Below are 20,065 nucleotides of genomic sequence, written 5' to 3'. Positions count from 1 at the left end.
AAAATCCTGCATAAGAAACCAAATCCTGACCAGAAATAGAGGTATCAGTAATTTAAATTCTAAAACAGAAACTCCAAGAAAAGCCAGAATTCATCTTAAACCTCACTCTTGAAGTCTTATAGTTCAGACAAAACATTTGACCCTGAGATTGTTCTGAAGAAATGAAAGGAAAAAAAGGCACCAGAGCAGAAATGAGCAAAACCATTTTGTTTTATTTGTGATGTACAAACGCTGAATTTTTATTTCTGGCTGGACTCTGATTTGGACTGGGAGGCTCTCAGGGAGGAGAGGCGACGTCTCTTGGCGATCTTCTCCTGCTTTTTCTCTTTGGCCTCCTGCACAAGAGAACAGAAACACAGAGGTGAGACCCAAACTCTCATTACTACTCAACCGTTCTCATTTAAACACGTGCACGTTTCCAGTCTGAGCGTGAGAAATCTGCTGCTCTGATCTCGTACCTTCAGCCTCTTGGCCAGCATCTTGGCGTACTCTGCGGCTTCGTCCTTGTTCTTCTGGGTGCGCTGCCTCTTCAGGGCGATACGGCGGCGTTTGTGCTGCAGCACACGGGGCGTCACCAAGCGCTGGATCTTCGGAGCCTTGGTCCTGGGCTTCTTACCTGATGAGGAAGCAGAGTTAGAGTTATGAAACGAACAATACTGTGCATTATAGACAACAGTCTGATATGTATGAGAATGCGTGTGGGAGCGTCTCAGTTCGACCGGTCACGTGTGTACAGAATCAGGCCGATATCCGGATTGCAGCTCCACTCTCACTATGGCATCACACTGTCCCCCCTTTAAAGCTACTGACCAGCCAGAAAGGGTCTACTGGTGTGCCCAGGATCTCCCTCCATCATGAGCCTCACGCTGAACTGTTCATCAGTTTATCCAGCATGGTGAACCTCAGTCTCTAAAGTCACTCACCTTCCTTGGTGAGGGGTCTGCGCACCACGTACTGCCTCACATCGTCCTCCTTGGACAGGTTGAAAAGCTTGCGGATCTTGCTGGCTCTCTTGGGGCCCAGGCGGCGAGGCACGGTGCTGTCGGTCAGGCCGGGGATGTCCTTCTCACCTGAACACACACGGTGAGTCAGAACGTTAATCCTCCACACGTGTACAGAAAAAAAAAAGTACAACCTCCAGAATGAAAGTTCAGGCAAAACCCCGATAGCAGTTCAGTGGTATTGATCATAAGGTCGGGTTTAAGCCTTAAACACCAAACTGCTCTTACTGGGGCCATTTAACCCCGTCTGCCCCACCACACAGTACCATGACCCTGCACTCTGCCCACCAGATTCCCAACACTGCTCAGACTGGTGACCAGTAAAATCATCTCTGATAGCAACCACACAGCCGAGAAAAGTCTCACTGTCATTAACTATGGGCCCTGTTTCAAATACGGGAATTTAACACTCTAACCAAAAATTTAACAAATTCCAAAAGACCTGTGTATCGTTACACCTCCACCAATCCCTGAACACTACTGATCCAAAGAACCCACCAAAGATCTCTCACTGCTTCCTAAACCATCATTACACCCTGCAGGAACATCAGCAGCTGCTCCACAGCACAGGTTCTCACCCTTCCTGACGATCACCAGGTTGAGGACGCTGAGGTTGGCGTCGACGATGCAGCCGCGGACGGATTTGCGTTTGCGCTCTCCGGTGCGCCGCGGCCGGTAGCACGAGTGGCCCTTGCTGAGGAGCAGACGCACACGGCCGTTGGTCAGAACGCCCTGCTTCATGGGGAAGCCCTGCTTATCGTTTCCTCCGCTGATGCGCACCACGTAGCCCTGAAACACACGGGAGACACTCGCTCGGTGAGCACAGATCCACCCAGCTGCTCATCATGCAAACGTTCTTCTGGTTCCTCAAGTATGCACCAAACATTTCTACAATTATCAACATGAACAAGGTGTGTGTGTGTGTGTGTGCGCGCGCAGGTCCACTGTTAAAGATCCTCACCTTCCACTCATCACCCAGGGGGTCAGCAGGCACTTCGGTGGCCATGCGCTTCTCATAGAAGGTCCTCAGTTTGCGCTCATCATCCACCTCGATGAGCTTCTGGCAGCCGGTGGCGGGGAAGGAGATATTCAGCTGGAGGAGAGATCACATAAATGAGCATGATGGAGGTCTAGAACCTGTCTGAAGGTAGAGCATCCTGAGGTCAACTCGAACCCTGAACCATCACACACACACACACACACACCGATATAAAAAGGGGAAACGGCGCGCGCATGTGGGCTGCGATTCAAAATATCCTGGATTTCTACAACATGGGGTCTGGAACCAAATACTTCATTAAAACTCAACACATCAATACACACTCAGTAATGAGAGAAGAATTAAAGTTCTACACTCAAAACTCTTCTAGATTTCTTACCTCAGGTCTGAACCAGGATCAGTTTAACTCAGGATAACTTTAACCCGGTTTAAGCTCCATGTGTGTGTGTGTGTGTGTGTTAGCTTGCTAGCTAAATGTGACGCGTATATAAGGCGATTCTTTACACTTAACATTTTCTCCCAAAACACACCGAAGGTGACACACACACACACACTTACACACACACACACACACTCACACACTTACACACACACACCGACACTCTCACACACACCGACACTCTCACACACTCCTATATGCAGAAAGCCGCCATGTTGTGTTCAGCACTCGGGATAATAATCCGTCATCATCCTCCCCGCGGGTTTCCTCCACACGCCTCTAACTGCCCCATCGCGCCCCTGGAGAGTGTAAACTCCCCGAATCCGCTCATATTTATCGCGGGTTACCGGACAGAAGGGTCGAAAAACACCGATTTCCGAACGCTCACCTTCATTCTGGAGGACCGTCAGTACAGGAGTCCACCACGGGAAAGAGACCGGAAATCCTCCGCGTAGTCTCACATAGACTATCCAAGTATCGCGAGATTTCACCAGACCTCCCCCCGCCCTCCTCCCTCACGTGTTTGTTTTTTTCCTGAATTATAATTAACCCCAAATTACAAATCAGTTTTACACGCTCCTGTCGCCTTAATAATAATAATAATAATAATATTATTATTATCATCAAATTAATTAAACAACAATTATTATAATTAACAACGAATCGCTTACTTGGTGAATTAATTGCATGCTATTTTTATTAATTTAATTAATTGGAATTTAGTTTTATTTGTGTTGCGACTTTAACATTGGATTTTGTCCCAAAGCAGCTTTACAGAGTTGTGTTACAGAGTTGTGTTACAGAGTTGTGTTACAGAGTGTACAGTTTTTTAAATTGTAAATGTAATGAATAATCCAGTGGCGAATATGGGAAAGAAAAAAACCCTCAGATGGCACGAGGAAGAAACCAGACTCAAAGAGACCCTCATCCTCATCTGGGTGCACAGAGTGTCCTGAAGACAGTCCAAATCAACCCCCAAAACTCTTCAGTTGCTCAGGAACTTGGATTTTCACGTTGTAGATGTAAAACCATCTCCAGCTGCACCAGTTGAAGAGAAACTTCCAGAGGTAGGAGGTCAGGAGGGTTTGTGCAGATCCAAAGAGAAAAAAAAAAAAAAAAACAGTTTTCGTTTGAAAGAAAATGAACAAACTCATTATGGTGGCGATTATTGTTTGTTTATTTGTTTAGTTAATAAGACAGAAAGGTTGATTAAGACAATTTAAATACATTTATTTACTATTTTTTTTAATTATTAATACATTCTTGTTTTTGTTTTTGTTAATTAGTGAAATGGGTCCCTAGACAGAAAGGTTGATAAATAACCTTTAAATGATAATTAATTAATTAATAAAAAAGCGATCATACTTGTGATGTCATAAATATAAAAAAGCTCTTATAAGAATGTTTATTCTGTTTTTATATGATGTAGTAAAATCTGATTACGAATGAACAAATCCTATTATTACTGTGTCTAAAGGCTGGGAGGCTCCGCCCCCTCTGTCTCTACCTCTAACTGGAAAGTTTTAAAAGTAAATAAAATTTTATTATTACTTTATTTATTTTTAATCTTTTTTACTTGTGTGACAAAGTTTGAAATAAACGGATCTGCTGTGATGGAACACGTGGTCATGCAGGCCGCTGGAGATGTTGCTGTAGTATTGTTTAGGGAATAAAGCGTGTGTTTGATTGGCAGCCGAGGTCACGTGACCAGCGCATGTGGACGCTGTGGTGGCAGTGGAGTGACCGAGAACACAGAGAACACAGGGTTCAACTTTTCATTCTGTTCTGTGTGACTGTGTGTGTGTGTGTGTGTGTGTGTGTGTGTGTTTTGAGAGCTGAGAGCATGCAGAAGGAGGAGTTGGTGGAGGAGAAGAAATGATCCAGATTTAAAGACAATCAGCAGAAAGGGGAAAATTAGGAACATGATGAGGAACATGATGATGATGATGATGAGGATGGTGAGCTCTGAGAGCTGGAGAGATCAGCTCCAACCTGGCAGCTCAGAAATTGACTGGTGTGAAGGGAATTATCTCATCCACCCCAACATCGCTGAGTTCTACAACACGGTCAGAGAGATTTTTCTTCATCCTCTTCTTCTTCATCATCTCCTTCTCTCTTCCTGTTCTTCTTGTATTAACTTTGCTCCTCCTCGTGATTTCAGATCAGTAACGTGCTGTTCTTCGTCCTGCCTCCTCTCCTGATGCACCTGTTCCGCCAGTACGCTGTGTGTTATAACCGTGGGATTTATGTCATATGGTTCCTGCTCATGGTCGTTGGTAAGCAGATAAACGTTACATAAATAAAATCGATTCATTTTCCATAAATCCCATCACCAACATCTGATAAATCTGTTCTGTCAGGTGTTTGAGAGAGAGAGAGAGAAAGAGAGATGTGATTAAATGTCAAAAGTGATGAGCAGGAGTCGATATTTTACGCTGAGCGAGGGGTTGACGTGGGGCTGACGTGGGGCTGACGTGGGCGCTCAAGGCTCTCATGTGTACAATGTGATAGAATTTATATTGTATAAAATGATTGGCGTGCTTGAATTCTGCTGAGCGAGAAGAAATCCTCACCTCACCATCAGATTCCACGTAAAAACGTGGAGATGTGATGAGATCTCCATTTCCACTCTTATTTTGGGTTTATTTTGAAGTGTCGGACATCTTTTTCCCTTAATTTCTGTGTGTGTGTGTGTGTGTGTGTGTGTGTGTATGTATGTGTGTGTGTATGTATGTATGTGTGTGTGGAGATAATGCAGTAACTGTTGGAGACGTTTCCTCTGAGATATGGCCTCCTGCTTCCTCCACTGATGATAAACATTTGCAGTTTGTGATATTCATCCCCAGAGCGTGAAAACGTGTAAAGTACACAATGTATAGCTGGTGGGCGGAGTCAGGATTACTAGGAGATGTCCGTATATCAGACCACAAGCATTAAATGGGTTCTAGGAGACCACCTCCACTTCCAACTCTACATCTCCATGGAGGCTCTGGACAACAACCCAACTGTTCATTGTTCACTTTTTATAACCCGTGTCTCTAACAACATCATCATTATCAGATTCTACAGTGTCTCTCAGTTTACAAGCATAGGAGGCTTCATCTCAGGTTTCACTCAAACGTTGAACTTCAGACCATCAACAAAGAACAATGATTAAAGGTGGACAAAAAGGCAGCGCTGAACCTGAACTCTTTATTTTAGCCACAAATTCCAGTCATAAGTTTGAGTTTAAATCCCAGCACCACCATTGTTCCACTGCTGGTTCTGTTTGGACACTTCTTAATGTGCTTCAGAACATCAGTTAAATGTATCTCCAAGCGCAGTCTCCAATACATCAAATGATGGGATGAAATATTCTCTTTTGAGGACCGATCCTGGAAAGGAAGACTAAGAGCTACCTCTGCTGCAGAGGATAAGTTCATAAGAATTCCCAAGCTCGGAAACGGCCAACTTACATCAGAGCTTCTCGAAGTTCAAATAGCAAAAATATCTCACCATCAGTTACGTGTCATTTTTAAATTATAATCTAAATATTAGTCGTTATGTGGTTTGCTCCCGTAGGCATGAGCTCGGCGTATTTTCACGCTACGCTCAGTTTCCTGGGCCAGATGTTGGACGAGCTTTCCATCCTCTGGGTGCTAATGTGCGCTTTAGCCATGTGGTTCCCCAAACGGTTCCTGCCCAGAATGTTCCGGAGAGACAGGTACAAACACAAAGAAATGTTCTCGCACTGCATTCTGATTGGTTTATATTTATGTCTCCAGTTTGAGTGACGTGTGAAATGGTTCCTCAGGTGTCGTTTCAAGCTGCTGGTGGTTCTGCTTTCTCTCGTCTTCACCTGTTTGGCCTTCATGAAGCCTGTGATGAACTCTGTGTGTCTCATGACTCTGGGGTTCCCCTGTACGGTTCTCCTCATCACTGAACTGCAGAGGTCAGAGAATCAACACACACACACACACACACACACACACACACACACACACGTCAACACAAAAACACACGTAAACACAAATTATTCCAAGAATGAACCAATAAACGAATGAATGAACAGATTAGCAAATAAGTGAAGAAACAAACAAACAAATGATTAAATGAACCAATGAATAAATGTATAAATGAAAAAAAATGACAGAATAAATGAATGAACAATAAATGGGTAAATAATCGAATGAACAGATTAACAAATAAATGAATGAACAAATTAAAGAAAAACCAAATAAACAAAGTTTGTAAAAAAAAAAATGATCGGTGGAAAGAAAAGAAATGTGAGTGAAAGATATAAATAGATAAGGGAGATGGAGATGAGATTTCTTTTTTTATTAAAAAAAATGAAAACATCACTGAATTTATTTGAGTTTAAAATATTCTCTTTGATCCGAGATAAAGACCTGGTGAAAGTCATCGTTTCACGTGAACTTCTCGGTGGCGAGTTGCAGCAGAACCTCAGCAGCTTCGTGTTATTGATGGTGGTCATTTCTCTGAATGCCACACGGATTGTTTTGCATGAGCTCTGACTCCTGCCCTCGTTCTTCAGCAGTGTTTTTCTTTTTCCTCATCACTCATTGTGAAACACACACACACACACACACACACACACACACACACACACACACGACCAGCTGTTCTGTGTTCATGTCCAGTCTCTGAGCGAATGGTGACTCATTTCTCCTCAATCCGACCAACTCTGAGCTTCTCCCAATGTCTCGACCTCTGACTGATAAACCTCCTGAGACACAACAGAGAGAAACATAAAACTAACTGAAAGAAAAGAATTAGAGATAAAAAAAAAACCCATAAAAAGAATGTTTTGCTGTTGTTGAATTATTTTGTTGAGAAAATGTAGAGAGTGAAGTAAAAAAACAAATCTGAATAGAAGATCAAAGAGAAGTAGGAGAGCGATAGAAAGGGGAAAGAAAGAAAGAGTGATGTATTGGTTCAGTGTGTCTTTGCCTGTCCAGGTTTGTTTAGTTTTTGTTTGAGTGTAATGAGGAGGCTGATTGGAGAAGGGGATTTTTCACGGGGGGTTTTGGACGCTTTTGTGATGTGACCACCAGGTTTTTGCGTGAAATCATTTATACAAGAGTTTATTTGGATTGGTTTCTTCTAATCTTGACGCCACGATATTCAGTACCCGATCGCGAGAGAGCGTTTCGTTTGACTGCTTTATCAGACTCACTGTAGTTGGTTTATTGGGGGACGTTGCTGAGCAGAACCAGGGACGACTTTGCACCCCATGATGCTTGGAAAGTCGTCGGCTTGGTGGGAGGATCACATGGGAGATTTTGGCGTTCAGGTGACCTGTTTGCTTTTTTTTGGTTAATTTGAGTGATGAAGCCATTTGCTGTTTTTAAGCCTCCACACTTCCTGCACCAGGTTTAGGTGTGTGTTGTGTGGAATATGCTGGGATGTTGGCAGTTTGAGTTCTATTGACCTCCATCATGTGAAGTCTGATGGTGAAAGGAGCAGAATTAAGTTTTTGCCCTCTCTGTATCTCAACTCTTGACATGGCGAATATCTGCGCAGGAGAGGAATTACACCCTGGAAAATTATTTAATTCCTGTCTTTATTGATTTTCTTTTCTTTGTTACATTTATTCAAACAATTCATTTATCAACAGTTTTTTTAAACGAATTTATTATATTGCTTAACCGCTATTATATGTTGGTTGATTGAGGTTATTCTCTGTAGGATTAACTGCTATCCAACCTGGTTCTCAGCCTAATTAAAGGTTGACGGTAGGGGGCGCTACAGAAAAAAAAACGTGAAAAAGTGCTACATGCAGAGTAGTGCTGATAATACAGTGGAACCCCGTTGTACGAGCAGAATTCGTTCTTGAAAATTGCTCGTGTGTCCATTTGCTCGTATGATCGAACTGATTTTCCCCATAGGAATGAATGTAAAAGTGATTTAATCCGTTCCGAGATCTCATCCGATCGCTTATTTCTGCACTTAAAAAGTATTTGTAGCCTATTTTTAAAAACAAATACACTGCAAATGACCGTAATATAAATATAATTTAACACTTACTCATGTGATAGTGGTTGATTGCGAGTGTGAGACACGCCCCACGCTCGTAACCTCCTCGGTTTCCATGGTAATTCTATTTACTTTCGTTTTCACAGCACCATCACTGATTTTCTTGGGAGACATTTTTCAAGATTTCTAGTGAAATAAAAATATAAAACTTTTTTTTGTGTTGGTCTGCTTAGTGCCCCACGCAGCACGTCTCTGGCGCGCACACACACACACACACACACACACACACACACACACACACACACACTCTCCTCCTTTAATGCACCCTCTGATCACTTGAAAAGAGAGAACAATCATTAGGTCACATTAACTTCAGGTGAGGCAATCCCCTGCCTATCTGCTCCCGGACCCTCCCTCCATTCACAAACCGCCGTTTGGCCACGCCCCCACTGCCACAGTTACGTTTATGCTGCACTGAACAACGAGAGCGACCGAGTGATACGTCATCAACTAAGCGACTGATGCGACCCTCCGCCAAAAACGGGGAACCGGCAGCGTGGGTTTGCTCGTGCCTTTGAAATGTGCTCGTGAAACAGGGTAAAATTTTGCGAGCGAGTTTGCTCGTATCTCCGTTTGCTCGTACAACGGGGTTCCACTGTAATCGCTAAATTAAAAAAACGATTTTGTAGGTGCAATTTCTTTAACAAAAAATGCTAATCTTTACAGCTGAAACTGAAGTGAGTTAATTGTTCTATTGTTAATTGTTCACTCTGAGTACTGTAGCAAATAAAAATTTGAGCACCATGTATTTTTCTAAACCAATTATCAAAAATCTCTTTCTCCCTCCATCGCTTTCTCCCCCATCACTCCTTCTATCTCTCGTTCTCTCAATTAATCTCTGTTCTTTCTCTTTTCATCTATCTATCTATCTATCTATCTATCTATCTATCTATCTATCTATCTATCTATCTATCTATCTATCTATCTATCTATCTATCTATCTATCTATCTATCTATCTATCTATCTATCTATCTATCTATCTATCTATCTATCTATCAACCCACCCACCCACCCACCACCCCACACCCCTTCAGGTGTGAGAACCAGCGTGTGATTACGCTGGGTTTCATCTCAGCCATGTGGTGGTCTCTCGCTCTACTGTGCTGGATCAGTGACAAGATCTTCTGTGATATCTGGTCCAACATGAACTTCCCCTACTTACACAGTGTTTGGTACGTTCCAGTTTACATTCCAGTTTATTGATTGTGCGTGTGATTTATCTCATATTCTCAGTTTTGGAAGCCAGAAAAAAGAGAACAGAGAAAAGAAAGAAAATCCAGTCTCATGTGTGTGTATATAAAGGTCTGAATATCCTCATGTCTGACTGCTGAGTGTTTATTTCAGGCACATTCTCATCTGCGTGGCCTCCTACCTGTGCTGTGTGTGTTTCGCATATTTCGACGCTGAAAGCGAGGTTCCTGAGAGAGAACCGGTGCTTCGGTTCTGGCCCAGTGAGCGCTGGGCTTTCATCGGGGTTCCTTACGTCACTCTACTGAACACACATCGAAAATCCTGCCACAAAACATCCTAAAGTCTTAAGAAGAGCGTTTACACTGAGGAGGGTGAAGGTGACGCAGTGAGGAGGAACGCAGAGATAAAAAACCATGAGTAGAAGATTGAGTAAGCAGCCTACCTCATACCCCAGGATCTCCTCCCAATCCTGACGGAATAACAGATACATATTTAATAATTCTGTTCATATTTAAATGTTTTACATTTTATCAATCACTTTTATTTCCAGATTTTTTTTTTCTTTGAAACAAATGACTTAGTTTTTAATTTTTTAGGTCTAATTTGTAAAATCTTATATAAAGAGATGATTATTTTTATTAATATTTTTTAAACAGTTTTTTGTGAATTAAATTAACAGCATAAAGACTAATGTTCAATTGATATCTATTATATTCATTCAAGCACTATTTCTGAAGTCAAATCAGGAATATTTGACAATTTAGACATTTTTGTCCTAACAAGAACTTCATGCTCAAATTTTAATTATATTAAAAACTTCTTGAAGGACTTCCACAGCTGTGCACCAGAGATCTTTATATTGTATATATCTATATCTACAAAATTGCAGTTCCAGATGTGCAATCCAGTGATTTGTAGTTTTGTATTAAGGTACATAAACAATGTATTACTGCAGCCTGGTTACTAAAATGTACAGGTTTCTCCACGTCAGGAAAATATTACTATTAATATGCTTTTACTTGAACTTTTGATGGTTTGTAAATTACAATAAAATTAGAAAAAGATGCAACATGATTTATTCTGGTTTCTCCATTTTTTTCACAGAAGAAGTCAAACGTCATGGTTTAAACACTGGGTGTCGCTGTTCTCCTGAATCAAACCCCCAAACCAACCAACTTCTGACTACTATTTTACCATTGCGGCATTTTAGCACTGTTTTAAAAAATGTATATTCGTTTTAGATTAATCCAGGAACAAGATCAAGTTGCATGCAGTGATCAGGTGGTCACCAAGCAACATGAACAAGGCAAAGCTATGGATTAAAAGAGAAAACCCGAATCAAGATAAACTGAATCTTAATCTTAATAAAAGACTTGGATCAGAGTGAAGTACAGTGAGGGTAATTATAGTTCAGGCTGATGTTTAAAATACATACAAAAATAAAACCTTTTAGGCGTCCTGGGGAAAAGTAAAGAATATCTAATCCGCTGATTGACATTTGTTTTATTGTTTGAGAAAATCACAAGTGTACTAAAGTTCTCCTAGAGCTGGTTATAAACCTGAATCTTAAACCAAACCATCTAGTTAAAGAAGTAAATGCCCCCATGTACATTAGCACTGGTTAAAGTAATAAGAGACTCGACTCAAAGCACTTTTGTGTCGCTCTGGTTAGGGGCGTCTGCCAAATGCCGCAAATGTAAATGTAAATGTAATAAATGCCCCTGTGTACATTAGCAGTGGTTAAAATGGAAAAATGCCGATTTGAATTTAATCTTTACCTCCTTCACACCTCTTCAGTGTTGTGTGCTTAGAAAAACATTGTCACAATGATTGACTGCGGTACTTTGGATATTTTTTATGTCACGTCACCTGCTTTCCATCGACCGCAGAAGTGATATGTTTCCATACCGAGTCAATCAAAATTTATTCCACTTTACTTGGACAAGCAGACTTTTAAACTTTGTGCAGAATGAACATGAATCCAACAGGTACGTTAAGTAATTTCTAATTTATTTACCGGTAGAAATTATTATAAAAGAAATATGAAAATAAATCACTTTGAAAATAAACGATTACATTGTTCAGATGTAGCTCTGTTTATATAATAGAAAAAGAATTTTGTTAGTAAAATTGTGCATAGTATAGGAATAGAATAGGAATAGTTTCTGTAAATCAGGACAGTTAAAGTGAATTTGTTGAAGTAGGAAAAAGAAATCACTTAATCAAATTCAAATGTGGTGCTTTAAAAATGGATGGGTTAGTTTGTCATTTCAGGGAGGGTTTATACACTATAGTAAATCTAAATAAGTAATATTACATGTTCTATAGGTGGACATTTATGTTCTTTAACATAGTTATTGATTTGATATTTTGTCTGTAATAATTCTTCTGTCTTCCAAACTGACGCGCTAAATATTTATTTACAGACATGACTGATGTCATAAACGCCACGTTTTCCAACAACACTGCTGGCAAAACTTGTGATTCATCCATGTGGACATTTATTGTGGTGGTAATGTGGCTTTTAGATATCATCCTGTCATTGCCAACACTGCCGTGGGCTCTCTGGATCGTAATCAGAAACTCGGCCTTGGAAACAGAACTGTTCATATTTAATATTCTTTGCATCGACCTAATCAGCATCCTTCTAATTCCAATTTCCATTACAACTACATTGTTAAATTTTTCGAAAAATTCACTAATTTATCAAGCAATTATGTTCTTAACTAATATATATCTTAATGGATATCCACTGTTTCAGTGTAGTATGTGTTTTGAACGCTACGTGGCTGTGGTTTATCCTCTAACTTACTTGAAGTACAAAGTGATGAAGTACAAACTGATGTCTCTGGTTGTACTGTGGGTGGTGACACTGGTGGCAACCGTGATCAACACCTTATATTTTAACCCTCATATTCTGTTAGGGATTCTCATCCTGGCGGTTTGCGTCGGGACATTTTTCAGCTTTTCCATTCTCAAAGTTTTGAAGCGCAGTGGACCAGGAGACAACAGACGAAAGCAGGAGAATGACACGAAGAAAAAGGCATTTTTTATTGTCATTGTTCTTCAGATAAAGCTGCTGTTCAATTACATGCCTTATATTATATTCTCCGTTTTTCAGAATGCATTTTCCACTTATTCCTCTTACTGTGGTTTAGTTTTTTTCTCTGTCTCCGTTTGCAAATTTGGACATTTTTTTCAGGCTTTCCTTTATCTGCAGAGGGATAGGAAAGTTTAAATCCCATAAAAGAAAACACCAAGTGTTTGCTTTCGATGGTCCGGTAGCAAAAGTGCATGAGTAACTTTCACTTATATGGTATTTTTTTGTTATAAGATCTATGATTTGTAGTCGAATGTAATTGATTTAAAATAGGATTATTATACAGGATGAAGGTATGAGTTTGGTTTTACCAGTTGAGAAGTATCTAAACTACAAAATACACATATTACAGATATTACACAAGGCTTATTACTGTTTTCACTGAATTAGTAAATGGATCTATATACATTAGCGCTGATAGAAAACTATATATTGTGTTCTATATATATAGTTCTGTATAAACCTGATTACTAGGGATTTTTTAAATGTAAACTTATAAATACTCTTAATTTCTCTTATTAATTGCCATAGTATAAATGATTGAGCTATTTAGCTTTTTGTATGAATGCAATTAAATAAACTAATAAATGTTGACATTTATTAAACTAATGAATTTGAACAATTTATTAAAATTTACAGGTTATTCATTAACAATATATTATTTATAGTGTATAATCTTGAATCTTTCTCATTATAGTCAAAATTAATACATGCTTGCTTTTTTAGATATTTTTTACATTTTTTACAGAACATTTTTATTCTAAAAAAAAAACTATAATTTGGCAAAAATTATAAGGATCAATCAAACTGATTTTAGAATATCGCATTAGTGTAATATATATATAGAATCTTCTTCTTCTATCGGCTGCTCCTATTAGGGGGCGCCAAAGCGGATCATCCGTCTCCCTACCCCCTGTCCTCTACATCTGCCTCTTTCAAACCAACTACCTGCATGTCTTCCTTCACCACATCCATAAACCTCCTCCTCGTTCTTCTTTTTTCCCTCCTTCCTGGTGTCTCCATCCTCAGCGTTCCTCGCCATGTCCCTCCTCTGCACATGTCCAAACCATCTCAATCTCACCTCCCTCACCTTGTCTTCAAAACGTCCTACATGCGCTGTCCATCTAATAAACTCGTTTCTAATCCTGTCCATCGTCGTCAATCCCAATGAACATCTCAACATCTTCAGCTCTGCTACCTCCAGCTCCACCTCCTGTCTTTTACTCAATGTGTAATATATAGAATATAAAAGTCAAACTAACAAAAAACCTGAAACGCGGTACTGAGATGTAAAGAATGCTTATTCACTGATGCCATTGACTTTTTTTCCATACACTGCCCTTTGAATATGCAAATATATATATAATACACAGTCTTTTTTGCATTTCAGCTCCTGTTGCTTTTCATGTTATCACAAATTACTTGGCAAATGAGCAATATATGTATTTAATAATGTATTTAAAATATTCACTCAAGACAATTTAATTTAAAATTAATTAAAGAATTGATTTATAATTTTTTTGGTCACATTAATGAAAGTTGTCTCCAACGCTACATCACTGTAGACCTAAGCTTATACATTAGCAGTGGAAAGTTTAGACACGCCCTCTTCTTCAGTGTTTTTTCTCAATTTATATCATTCTCATCATTGTACATTATTACTAAAGAATCCAAACGATGTAGTAAACAAATATGTGTTAAAGAACCCACAATATGTTTTATATTTGATATTCTTTAAAGTGGCCACCTTTAGCTTTACACACTCTTGGGATTCTCTCAGTCAGCCTTATGAGGTCGTCACCTGGAAAGATTTTTCTAACAATCTTGAGGAGTTCCCAGAGATCTTTTGTGCTAGTTGGCTGCTTTTTCTTCACATTTTTCAGTCCAACTCATCCCAATCCATCTTAACTAAGATGGGGTGATTGTGGTGGCCAGATCATCTGATCTATCCCTCTTCTTTATGAACAAATAGTTCTTGTATAACCTAGAGGTGTGTTTGGTGTCATTGTTCTTCTCCTCCATACTTCACAGTGGGAATTACACATTCAGGAACCATCTATTTACCCTCAGACATGGCGGTTAGAACCAAAAATCTCAAATTTGGACTAATCAGACCTAAGAACAATTTTCCACTGATATAATGTCCACTACTTGTGTTGCTTGTACCAAGCAGGTCTCTTCTGTTGGTTGTTATTCAGAAGTAATGGTTTCCTTGCTGCAATTTGATCATGAAGGCCTGACACACACACACACACACACACTCTCTGAACAGTGGATGTTGGAATATGTCTGACACTTGAACTCTGTGATTTATGTATGTTGGTGGTTTCTAAAGTTGGAAATTGTAATAAGCTTTTCCTCTGCAGCAGAGGTAGCTCTTGGTCTTTCTTTCCTGGGATGGTCCTTATAGATTTCTCTCTTATGGTTAGGGGGGATTAGTGTTCATTTTGCTACAAAAAGCAATAGTGAGATCAGAAACTGATTTTGCAGAAAGAAAGGGGTCTCTAATTCCACTTCATGCCAAAGTGAGGGGTTCAGTTGGTTTGAGAAGGTCAAGGCTCTGTGTAGGACACTCAAGTGCTCCCACTCCAACTTTCACACCAACAACTATGAGCTTCATGGAGGTCGCTTTGTCTATAGGAGCATCGTCTTGCTGAAACAGGAACTGTTTTCAAATAAGCTCGAGCTCAAAAAATTACTCAAGCAAAATATGTTTAAACCCAAGGCTTGGAAAAAACATTCTGCTGTGAAACTGCTACGTTTTTGATTGTATGCACCTGTTAGCAGTGGATGGGGGTGAAACACCTGGATTCGGTCATCAGCAGAGGCATTTACATATTTTACTCTAGTGTACTGAGTTCATGTATATGGTGGAGTTTGAATATATCTGGGCTAGTCATTGCAGTTCAGACCTCAGCTGAATTGCAGATCTGGATATGTTCTGTATCTTCAGCACACACAATCTGTTTATATATATATATATATATATATATATATATATATATATATATATATATATATATATATATATATATATATATTTCCTTTTTAAAATCAGAACACTTTGTAAACAAATTGTTAAGTAAATTCCAGTAGGTATAAATCATTCATAGACAAGTAATAATTTGTACTTGCAATGGGACTGCAAATAGGCAATTTCCATGGCAGTGCAAACAACATATCACACATGCTAATTTGTGGTCATATAGATCAACCGCTTTTTTATTTATATTTTTTTAAAAGCACTTTTATGTTTGTTTTGTGTTTAATGTGGTTGGTCATTTTGTCAGTCTTTGCCAACTGAGAAAATAAAAAATAATTACGGGGACAGGGGTTAAAATTGTAAAGATGTCAACCGAAATATATACTAATACAGTTCAAATACCATGACTGCGTTAAGACAAAAAATTAAAAAAATGTATTTCATAAAAACATTTCTGTTAAACTACTTTCATTAAAACCTAAATCCTTTAGGGAAGTTGGGATCATTTGGTTTTCCAACAAACCTTTAAAGTACCATTAAGAAATATTTTGCTAAATGTATGCCACGCTCCAGACTCTTCTCTGTCCTGGAACCAAGGAGGTGAAATTAATTTCCAGTAGATTTCCAAACAGCTGAGTCACTCTGGAATCTGGCAAAAGAGCCTTCAATGTAGATATACCAATTTCAATGAATTGTAGTTGATACGATTATTGGATAATTTAGTGTCCTGTATAATGCTTTTTTAAGGGGTTTTAAGTATTCTACATTTACAACACCATAACAATATTTTTCTTTATTCTATTCTTTAAAGGAATATGACACACCGTCTGGTTTATCATGGTCATTTGTTTGTATAGTCAGAGATTATAGATAGCTCTAAAATGAGAGAGAGACAAATTTATGCTTCAATACAATTCCATCATCCAACACAAATGATATACAGAACCTCATGGCTGAGACGGACCTCTCACAGTGAATTGGAGTTTACTTTGGTGTCTCTGATCTTGAGTGTCCAAAAAAAACTGTTGATGGAACAAAAAAGAATAATGCTCCTAATGCAGGAGCGTGAAGAGTAGATCAGAATCCAGTCTCTGGCATTTATTCTTTTTATTATCCAGACATGAAAATATGCTGATCCTGATCCAGAGTGAAAGCATCTAATGAGACAAGCAAAGATTATTAGAAATTCTTCTTCTTCTTCTTTTCCTCTTCTTCTTCTTCTTCTTATTATTAGAACAATTATCATTAATTGTGACTATATTAGCAAGTTCTACATTTAGAAAACCCAAACCAGTTCCATGAGACAAAGTGCACAAAGCCGTCTCCATTAAGATCTGCTTTCCATGGAATGGAGTTGAAGATCTTGAATGCTCTGCTATAAACCAGTCAAAACACAAACTTTTCAAAGTGTTAATAACAAATTGTACTCATTTGCATGTGCTGCCAGTATTAATAAATATCTCTGAAATGTTGATTTGCATGTAAGAGATTTTACTAGATGACAATCATCAGGTATAAAGCGATGATTGTAAGATGGTTGTGTATCACATAAGCTTGGGTGCAGATATAACCTACACATTCCTGTCATATAGAACCTCACATCTGAGACCATCAAGTTCCTCTCAGGTAAGTGATGATTCTTTTAAATTTTTCTAGAGTGGCAAATGTGCAGTAGTTCTCAAGTATTTATATAAGTTATATATATATATATATATATATATATATATATATATATATATATATATATATATATATATATATATATATATATATATATATATATATATATATATATATATATATATATATATATATATATATATATATATATATGATTTTACCACCAGATTATTACAGCAGCTATGACAGAAAGAAAAGAAAGGAAGGAAGGAGTGCAAGAGCAAAAAGGGTTAAGGGCCTTGCTCAAGGGCCCAATGGTCGTGGCTTGGCAGTGCTGGGGCTTGAACTATGAAAAAAGCAGTAGATCAGTGGTTTCTCCATAATGCATCACAAGCTGCACTTAAAAAAGAGATTGAAATGGCAAAATTCCCACAACTTTATATAAACCATTCATTTGAAATCAATGATCCATTACTATTTTATTTAGAACTGTAACAGCTACATCACACCAACACACCCTTACTGACCATGAGATTAATGCTGTACCACTTCATCTCTACATTTAGCCACCTGGAACTTTCTGGATGATGAATAACACCGGATTGAATCCACTGATTCTAGGTCTTTCTTCACCCATTTTTATGTCCATTGAGAACGTCAACTTCTGTGTTGGACTTCCTCTAAACATCTGTGTCATGTTCCACCTAATTCGAGCTGGAGGACTGGATGGATCTCTGATTTTCACTCTGAGCCAATCTGCATCTGAAATCCTCTTTGCCATCCCAGCGCCGCTCCTCATCCTCTGTTATGTGAATGTGGACAATCTTTGCTTTTATAATCCAATAATATTTATTAATGCCACCTGTTTGATGGCTCGCTTCCTGTTCCAGTGCTGCATATGTTTCGAGCGCTACATGGCAGTCGTCCACCCGGTTACCTTCCTCAAGTATAAAGCGATGAAGTATCGCTTAACAATTTCAGCTATATCATGGATCTACTCAATTATAAATGGCACTATGTCCATGCTCAAGCTTTTAGAACTTCCCTTCAGTTCTTTTGCAATTGTGTATGCTACGATTCTGATCGGGATGCTCTTCTGCACTTTCTCTCTCCTCAGAGGTCTCAGAAGACTAGGGCCAGGAGCAAGGGGAAGAGATGATGGTGGAGTGAGCGTTGCCAGGAAAAAGGCTTTCGAAATTGTTTCCTTAAACCTCCTGATATTTTTAATCCAGACAATCCCGGTAATGGTGTGCTTTGGTATAAGTTGTACATTATCTCTTGAAGTCTTTGCACTGGCGTTTGTGGTTGCTTTAAATATTTCTGTCACTGTAAGTTTAATGCAGCCCGTCTTATTTTTATACCAGAATGGCAAACTAAAATTGAGAAGCTGAATGTGGACACAGTGATCCTAATATACACTACAGTAAGTCAGTTCAAAAAGCATTAAGATGAAATAATGAAAATCGCAATTAGACATTATTACAGAATAATCTGAACTGGCCTGAAATATTTATAATTTTTTTGACTGGCCTAGGAACATTTCTGTATCTTCATACAAAAAATGCAATGACTCGTGAATAAACAGGGGAATGAAAATTGGACCTTGCAGTTCTGTCCCCACCCCTTCCTATCAGGTTCAAGGCTTAAACCAGCGTTGACCGCATTGCCACGTGGTGGGGGTGTGTGAGCCCAAGTGCAAAGACACTCAATTAGGTTGAAAAATACATAATTTTATTAGAAAGTCCAAAATACCAAAAATAGGGAAAAGCAAAAGAATTCGACAAAATTTTGTACCAACAAATTTAACAGAAACATAGAGCAAAACTAAATCAAAAAAGAAAAAGTTACCCTAACACTAGCCATAACTCTTGACAGGAAAAGGCAGACAAATTTAACAGAAAGGTAGAGCAAAACTAAATCAAAAAAGTTACCCTAACACTAGCCATAACTCTTGACAGGAAAAGGCAAAAAAAAACCCGCTCAAAAATCTAATCGAGACAGTTAAACAAAATGCAAGGAACAGACTATATAACATCTACAATCAGGCAAAGAACTTAAATACACACAGGAGGAGATTAAACACATGTTCACGAAAATAATGGGAAATTGTGAGGGACACAATGGCGACATCTCGTGGCGAAAGCAGGAAACACTAGAAAAAAGAAAGAAAGAAACAACAACAAAAAAAAAAACAGTAGAAATCTAACATAAACCCCAAAACATGAAACCTTTATTCACTGTTTCTGTTACACTACCGTGTATGAGACTATAACAGAGCTCCATGAACTTCAGATCAACTTGAAGTTCTGACATAAGACCACAATGAACATTTATTTATGACCTATATTCCTTCACAATTAACGGCACCTGAGCAAACCCTGATGATCAGAATCAGACTGTTCTCTTTCACCAAATACTGAAATACAGGGTGTACACGAGATTCCGTTTGCAGCTTTAAACATAGTTCAGTACACACACTGGTCATGAAGTACACAACAGCACCGTGTACTCCATCTGTACAAATGCAATATGTGGTAATCGTGGATATGAAATAAATGGATTAAAATGTTATATGACTACAATAAAGTTTTATTGTGCACAAACTGTAGGTGTTGGTCCAATTGGCTTTGATTTGTGCTAACGTATTAAGGTCAGGTGTACTGCGTGTCGGAGCAGAGGAATGTGGGAGGGGTC

The 20,065-nt window shown here is 38.8% G+C and overlaps 2 protein-coding genes across 5 annotated transcripts; one reads left to right on the top strand and one right to left on the bottom strand.

The window, feature by feature from the left end:
• Positions 1–192: 192 nt before the first annotated feature.
• rps6 (ribosomal protein S6) lies at positions 193–2,978 on the bottom strand. The gene is made up of 6 exons (XM_046842645.1): positions 2,829–2,978; positions 1,963–2,094; positions 1,580–1,790; positions 924–1,070; positions 459–616; positions 193–335 (listed from the first exon to the last, which is right to left on the bottom strand). The coding sequence occupies exons 1-6, from the start codon at positions 2,832–2,834 to the stop codon at positions 240–242; spliced, it is 750 nt and encodes a 249-aa protein (XP_046698601.1). The 5' UTR covers positions 2,835–2,978; the 3' UTR covers positions 193–239.
• On the top strand, positions 2,131–11,144 carry LOC124381217 (alkaline ceramidase 2-like). 4 transcript variants are annotated; one of them, XR_006924809.1, is made up of 8 exons: positions 3,071–3,507; positions 4,274–4,506; positions 4,602–4,716; positions 6,002–6,143; positions 6,234–6,371; positions 9,512–9,649; positions 9,822–10,097; positions 10,773–11,144. XR_006924809.1 is itself a non-coding variant. In XM_046842643.1 (8 exons), the coding sequence occupies exons 3-8, from the start codon at positions 4,363–4,365 to the stop codon at positions 10,006–10,008; spliced, it is 864 nt and encodes a 287-aa protein (XP_046698599.1). In that variant the 5' UTR covers positions 3,071–3,507; positions 3,918–3,969; positions 4,274–4,362; the 3' UTR covers positions 10,009–10,742. The 4 variants fall into 4 exon arrangements, 3 of the variants coding, with proteins under 3 accessions (XP_046698600.1, XP_046698599.1, XP_046698598.1); XM_046842643.1 differs by lacking the exon at positions 10,773–11,144 and adding an exon at positions 3,918–3,969 and having other exon boundaries at positions 9,822–10,742; XM_046842644.1 differs by lacking the exons at positions 3,071–3,507; positions 10,773–11,144 and adding an exon at positions 2,131–2,148 and having other exon boundaries at positions 9,822–10,742.
• Positions 11,145–20,065: the final 8,921 nt, after the last annotated feature.

This window comes from Silurus meridionalis, chromosome 28 (assembly GCF_014805685.1).
Source record: "Silurus meridionalis isolate SWU-2019-XX chromosome 28, ASM1480568v1, whole genome shotgun sequence".
NCBI lineage: Eukaryota > Metazoa > Chordata > Actinopteri > Siluriformes > Siluridae > Silurus > Silurus meridionalis.
The sequence above is the reverse complement of the archived record's forward strand: the minus strand, read 5'-3'. Positions and strand labels throughout refer to the sequence as shown.

Excerpts from the sequence above, each read along its gene's own strand:
- rps6 (XM_046842645.1), bottom strand. Across the intron at positions 1,071-1,579 it reads CCTGGTGATCGTCAGGAAGG|GTGAGAAGGACATCCCCGGC; the intron begins GTGAGAACCTGT and ends GTGTGTGTTCAG. Across the intron at positions 336-458 it reads TGCTGGCCAAGAGGCTGAAG|GAGGCCAAAGAGAAAAAGCA; the intron begins GTACGAGATCAG and ends TCTCTTGTGCAG.
- LOC124381217 (XM_046842644.1), top strand. The coding sequence starts at position 4,363 with ATGATGAGGAACATGATGATGATGATGATGAGGATGGTGAGCTCTGAG. Across the intron at positions 4,507-4,601 it reads TCGCTGAGTTCTACAACACG|ATCAGTAACGTGCTGTTCTT; the intron begins GTCAGAGAGATT and ends TCGTGATTTCAG. Across the intron at positions 4,717-6,001 it reads GTTCCTGCTCATGGTCGTTG|GCATGAGCTCGGCGTATTTT; the intron begins GTAAGCAGATAA and ends TTGCTCCCGTAG.